General features: G+C 38.4%; 1 protein-coding gene across 1 annotated transcript; it reads left to right on the top strand.

Annotated features, from left to right (window-relative positions):
• Window positions 1-1597: 1597 nt before the first annotated feature.
• Window positions 1598-3630, top strand: LOC134874504 (receptor-transporting protein 3-like). The gene is made up of 3 exons (XM_063898536.1): window positions 1598-1743; window positions 2054-2225; window positions 3004-3630. Exons 1-3 carry the CDS (start codon window positions 1728-1730, stop codon window positions 3344-3346), a joined length of 531 nt encoding a protein of 176 aa, XP_063754606.1. The 5' UTR covers window positions 1598-1727; the 3' UTR covers window positions 3347-3630.
• Window positions 3631-7030: the final 3400 nt, after the last annotated feature.

Genomic DNA, 7030 nt, shown 5'->3' on the forward strand with positions numbered 1-7030 from the left:
GTGTGTGTGTGTGTGTGTGTGTGTGTGTGTGTGTGTGTGTGTGTGTGTGTGTGTGTGTGTGTGTGTGTGTGTGTGTGTGTGTGTGTTAGCATGAACTCGAGACTTTGTCAGGAGACTCTTATAACATGACAATCAGTACTGGGTGGGGCATCATCAAGAACCAACTAAACAACTTAGCTAGAAGGAAAGTCCCCATGTTGAGTGCAATGTTCTTCATTTATAGTGTGTGTGTGTGTGTGTGTGTGTGTGTGTGTGTGTGTGTGTGTGTGTGTGTGTGTGTGTGTGTGTGTGTGTGTGTGTGTGTGTGTGTGTGTGTGTGTGTGTGTGTGTGTGTGTGTGTGTGTGTCATTGCATACCTGTGACAGGTGTTGTCATTTTAATGCTATTATTACCATCAGCATTATTGTCCGGAAATGAGGGTAATGATTATTCAGGAAACACCATGCATAGTTTTACAAACAGCAAAACAAAGGCTTATCGTTTGATTCATCAAACCGGCTTGACACCATCATACCAGCAGGAATTGTTTATTAATTTACAGTAAGTAATAGTTTAAAAAAACAAGACATATTTAATAAGACACTTCATACTAACATCATACTACACCAGAAATGTAATAATGTGGTTGAAGTTGAGACCATGAATGCTTTTTTAGTAATTGGCAATCTCCTTAAACACCTTAAGGTGTGAAAACCACAAAGATCAGAAACAGTTGTACCATCAGTCAGACTGGAAAGGTGAAACAGGTAAGTGTTTACAGCAACAACTTGGGTTTTAAACCGTCAATACTGTGACATGCAGGCCAACAAAGGATAAACAGTTAGTGGCATAAACATGCAATGGATGTCACCAGACAAAACAGACAAAGCAGTTCAAACTCAGCTTTATGGGGACAAGTGTTTAAGACAATACAGGGTCACAATGAGAAGCAGTGTGACCATGACCTGTTTGTTATGGTAAGATATGAATTGTGAAGTTCTTATCAATTAAATACATCTGGGAGGGACTAACTCTACAGTAATTAAAGTATAATTAGTTACTACTCCACCAGAAGAAAATTGACCCAGTTTGCCCACTTCTGAGAAACGGGCAGTGGCTTGTGGGAAATCCCGGGACGCCTTCTTGTTTCCACCCTTATGTTCAACAGCACTGCAGTTACATCCTTCACCATGAATCAAGCAGCTGTCTTATACTGCCCCCTACTGACCAAAGCTGTGTCGGATTTGTCACCACTCGTGTCACATTTGAAGTAATGATAGTGCAAATGAAACAAAAACTATAGCAAACAAACAAACCACATGGACAAAAATGGACAAGCTTCCGGTATTATCATAGCAGCAGAGTTTAACGCTATTTGTGCTGGGATAAAAGTACGCAATAACTAAAAGATAAATTATACAATAACTAAAAAGTGGCTAAAAATCAATTAAGATCTTATATAAACAGAAGAGAAAAATACATGTGGGTTTAATTATAACAGAGATAAATATAATATATACAATATAATAATCATTATATAAATGATGCAATGCATGTTTAGCCCTTCATAATTGACGGTACACCTTGCTACGACTAAAGGGAAAACGAAACTGTGATGTCAAGTTTCGTTTTTCAGGCAAACAACAGCTGGGAGGGTATAAATACAGTGACTGTATGCAGAGCGACATCTTCAACACAAACGTCGTTTCATCTCCATCTACCAGAAGTCCATCAAATTCCTTAGCAAAATGAACAGATCTGCAGGTAATAGAATAACATTTTGCACACATCTTTGGTGTTTAATACTTTAATATTGTGTTTAGTTATGAGCTATGCTATGTTGTTTTATCAATTCGGTTGCATCGGTGCAACGCTAATACTCAGTGTTCATAATATTTAAAGCATTTTTGTACAATTTCGTGATACATTTACATTTGTTGTTTAATTAAACAGACGGAAAAGGGGTGTGACCCTCATTATTTTGCTGTCATTTTACCCTCCAGAGCCTGTTTTTTTTCTGTGTTGTTACACAAAGAGTATTTCACTGAAATGATTTTTATCTTTTGTCATGCAGAATGGGTTCCTTCCTTGTGGAAAGAAACCTTTGAGGAGCTACTGGACGAGGACAATGAGCTGGACTATGGAGACCAGTGGAATATAAACTTCAGCTACACCCAGGAAAACACACTCACCCAAAACGAGAAGAAGAAGGGCTGGAAGATTTTCAGCCCCTGTTCCTTTGGAAGGTATGTAGGTTTTCTATTCTATATATATGTATATAAATATACAGATATGTTACTTTTAACTGCAGTAATAGATATGCATGTCAATTGTGATGAAAAAAAAAGCAATACTTGTTGTCAGAGTTCCTGTTATCTAAAAAACCGAAAGGTAAACTAAAGACGATGGGAGATAAAGCAGGTCATGTGACCAGTTTTCCAACAGTTTAAGAGTAGTACTTCAGGCATGGCATCTGAATAAGTTCTGCTGGTTATGGTGACTCAAAGAGCACATGATATGATTCATCCCAAAAAGTTATTGTAAGATTGAGTTTATTCAATTGAAATTCTCAAAAGAAAACATACTTGCAAGAACGTAAGAAAAATGGATTTACATGTTTTATAAAGTCGACTTCTTTAAAAAGGACAATGCCATTTAAGATAGTTCCAATGTTCATTAAAGGTACTGCAATTGCTTTATTTCAACGTTGGTCCCAAAATGGGATTTTACATGCATTGTGTAACTTAAATATGAAGCTATATGCATAATTAGGCCGCACTACACTTCCATTTTGGCAATACAATGAAAAGAATAATAATAATAATACAAATTACCACCTACCCAAAAACTTTGGGAATTTATAGTACAATTTGCAATCTGCTTTTAGCCTTCAGTTAACTTTTTTGTAAAGGACTTTAAATCTGGATCTATTTGATAATAGTTGGGAGTGTTTCTACTTTAGGTATAATCTTACTAGCCCTGAGTATCTCCAACATTAATTTATTGTCTTCTCATTCCCCACAGTTTCAGCTGTGCATCATGCAGCAAATCTTGGAGATCAGCAAAGGTGACGTTGTTGTTCCGTTACCGGCTGCGTGGTGAACGGGGGGCAGTGATCATGAGGCCCTTCGGACAGGCCTGTCGCAGTTGCCAAGATGATAGTTTTGTCCGTCCTGGTTTTTCCAAGGAGGATGTGGAAAATGTCTTGCTCGGACTCTGTTCCAAAATCCGGAAGAATTGCTACGGAGAACAGGATGACAACGCTGGTGGTAGGGAGCCACAAGAGTTTGTAAAGAAAACAAAACCACATGAGTCGGACCTGTGTGAGGCCTGCAGTCAGGGCATATGCTGCCTGAAAGAAGAATAAAAGTATGTGTGTGTGTGTGTGTGTGTGTGTGTGTGTGTGTGTGTGTGTGTGTGTGTGTGTGTGTGTGTGTGTGTGTGTGTGTGTGTGTCTGAAATGTTAATGTGTAGTCTGTACATGCCCCCTTTTGTAATGTTTAAAGTTGAGTTAAAGTTTGTCATTACAAATCTAAATGTTGTGTTATGGGGTCTAGAGTTCAGAATGGTTGTTCTTTTTCATCAGAACCAATATTCAATAATATGATTGTTCAAGTAAATACATAAAGTTGCATTTTTTCTATTCATAAATTCTGACTGAGTTTTGTTTTTTGCTGCAAATATTTAAAATACTCTTCTACCTCTGTGAAGATCATCCACAACTACAAGCACAGTAATCAACTATAACTAACAATAAGTAATTACTTATTATACAGTTTTCTATTTCATTAGGTTATAACATCAGTTTGGCTGACGCTTTTATCCAAAGCCATCACAATGAGGTTTCAAGGTTTCAAGGTTTTATTTGTCATATGCACAGCAGATACAGCGTATATGTTGGCAATGAAAATCTTATGTCGCGTGCTCCTCCAACAACTCAACATGCATGGTGCAAAAGATAAATAAAGTAGTGCAAAAAGAGAGAAGAATATTTACAATATTAACAATAAAGATTTGAGGATGTGAAATATATACATATGTGGAATACATTGAAAGTATTTAAATACTTTACACTGTTGAATGAGGAGGTATGGGCAGATGCATATATTATGTATAGCAGATGTATATGGTAGATATGTACAATATATAGATATGTGTACTATAAACAGATATGTATGGCAGATGTGTATAATATATATGTATGTGTGTACTATAAACAGATGTGAGTAGACATTCACACAGCTCAGGAGTTCAGTAGTCTTATAGCCTGTGGTATAAAACTGTCTCTGAGTCTGGTGGTCTTGGTCCGGATGCTGCGGTACCGTCTGCCAGACGGCAGCAGACAGAACAGATTGTTGCTGGGGTGATGGGGGTCAACATGAGGATATGAATTCTGAACAGCAAAAATATTGTATGTACATTACATTCAAAAAAGCCAAACCATATAAGTGCTGGTGCTTTAGTTTCAAATAAGCCAAACTAATTTAAGAATTTCAACTTAATTGTATTTGTTTATGTTAATTGCCAAGATGTACTCGAAACAGGTGGGTGTTTAGGCTTAAATCCTGATATTACTGGGAGTTCTTTCCCCCATTTTGTAACCTTAATTATTCGGCATGTAGAAACAACATGGCTTGGAGTCTTGGAAAGGGACAGGTGCATACAGAAGACAATAATAAACTTAAGCAAAATTGACAAGATATTGAAGAAATAAATTAACGTTAAGTAACTACAACAAAGGGCTAGGGCTTTTAACATAAATGGTTATTTTCATCTGTGTTCATTACACTAATTCAGAGCTGAGGGGCATTATGAACAGGAAACAGAACAGAAGTGGTCACTCAGGTATTAAGGTGTTAGGACGTGTTTAAAGTTGTTAGGCTGTTTTACATTTGCACAATTTAATGAGCTTTTTTTTCAATATAATTTCATGTCTTTAAGAAAAGCAATATAAACTTGGGAAATGTTGAGATAGCAACATTATTTTACAAGCTGTTACAAAAAGAAAGCAGTACACCAAACGATCCAGAACAACCATCCAATCAGATGCGAGCTCTCCGTGTGACAGTTGGTCCCGCGCATGCGCAGTCCTCTTTTCTCTCTGGCAGCCACAACAACACACTGAAGCGGGCCAGTCAGTCTCGCCCCTCCGCTCACAGAAGCATCGTCCCCGCCGGGTCCGGTGGCAGAGAGAGGATGGTTCAGCGGAACAGCAGCCGGGGAAGCGAATGACAGTGAGAAGATAATGGCCCTCGATATACGCAGGTTCCCCACTGTGCGACTGGTGATCAAGTGAAACGACTGTGTGAGTAAATGAGATGTGATGTTGTGGTGCTGGACGTAGTTGAGGCTAACGCTAACCTGAGAGAAAGCTAGCTTCGGTAACTGGAAGAAGGTACGCTGCTTTCGGGGTGTTAACGTCTTCCCACTGCCTCTTCACATCTGTGGGGACGCCTTCACACCCTAAGATAACGGGGTTTTATCCGCAGAATGTGGGACACCCTAACACTGGCTTTCCTCTTTCGGTATGACATTCCCAGTCAGTGTGTTGAACAAAGGAGCTTTAACCGAGGGGCCGCATGGACAGAACCATGCAAAGAGAAGTCTATTTGTTTTGTGCTCCATTTCATGCTGACACACTTCTTCAGGGATAACCACACGAGGTCTGACCTGGATATGTAGTTGGTTGACGGTGACCTAGCTAATTTTGGTGAATGCGAAAGGGAAATATTGAGGTAACTCACTGTGCAGGTGTGACTTTACCTCCCCCATATAAGTTTGATGTCTCTATTGACAACGTGTTTTTGCCAGTTTACACTGAAGCATGATCCACCCTTATTTTGACTGAGGTGTCTGCCTTGATGTCTATCAGGTGACAGTTAGTTGTAATAACAGTAAAGGCTACAGAGAGTTGGTGGAATTAGTTTTAAAGGTAGTTTTATATGATGTTGATACTAGTCACAAACGAGTTACTGTAGATTTGATTGTTAAGGTGTTGGCAAGTAGGCCGGACTTTTTCCATGTACTTGGGTTATGGTTGTAGCTTATCAAAGCTGGACTCCTCTCTGAGCTGACAAACATATCAGTATAATATTGATATGCATGTCAGACAGTAACCCTGGTAGGACTGCCATAAATGATTGTTTAGATAAGATCAGAAAGCAGCAGTCAAATAGTTGGTTGGCAGAAAGTTAACATTCAAATAATTTATTTGTACTAACTCAGCCATATAAGGAAACATTTGCTGCATTTTTGTTTAACATCGAGATTAATGTCTTGGACTGCTGGCAGTTTCCAACATTTTTCGATTTTGATTTGAATAAACAATTGAGCCTTTGTTCAATAACAATAATGCTGTATTGGAAATGAAATATACAAACAGCGCTTATCTGAAAACATCAGTTTAGCTGGTTGATCAGTTAATAGTTTATAACATGTTAGGAAACCAATCTCCTAGAGCACAAGGATCTTGTTGTTTTTGACCATCAGTCAAAACTTAAAAATAGTAAATCAAGAACAAAAGAAGGAGCAAATTATCATAACTACTTGTTTTGCTTGGAAAGTTGTTTAGTAGTTGCATACCGATTAAACTCAAGTCATCCTAAATTGCAATATTGCTTGTTAAACATTGTGAAGTGGCTTCTAATGTGTTTATTGCTGGTTGGGTTTTAGCGGAAGCAAGAATGCTATGACTCGAGTTCCCATCAGCAGGAATCATCAGACAGACATTTCCCAACAGCATTCATGTCTTGGGATTCTTGACTCCATGAGTCATTAAGTCTCCGTTATAACATTACCTAAGATGGGGAATACCGTATGGACTAGAGGCCTGTTCTTTGTATGTCTGTGGCACAAGTGTAACTTAAAGTTGTTACTTTCTAAATAGTTTAGGAACATACCTTTCTACGTTTCTGGCTGTATTTCCAGATAATAATATGATTGACCAGGCGACAAGAAGTGAAACACTTTCTCAGCATGTCTTAAACCAACCTAAGAGTAACGTGTGGGCTCAAAGAGCTTTGGTTAAAGTAGATAATTGCACTGTCACTGC

Source organism: Eleginops maclovinus, chromosome 13 (genome assembly GCF_036324505.1).
Source record: "Eleginops maclovinus isolate JMC-PN-2008 ecotype Puerto Natales chromosome 13, JC_Emac_rtc_rv5, whole genome shotgun sequence".
NCBI lineage: Eukaryota > Metazoa > Chordata > Actinopteri > Perciformes > Eleginopidae > Eleginops > Eleginops maclovinus.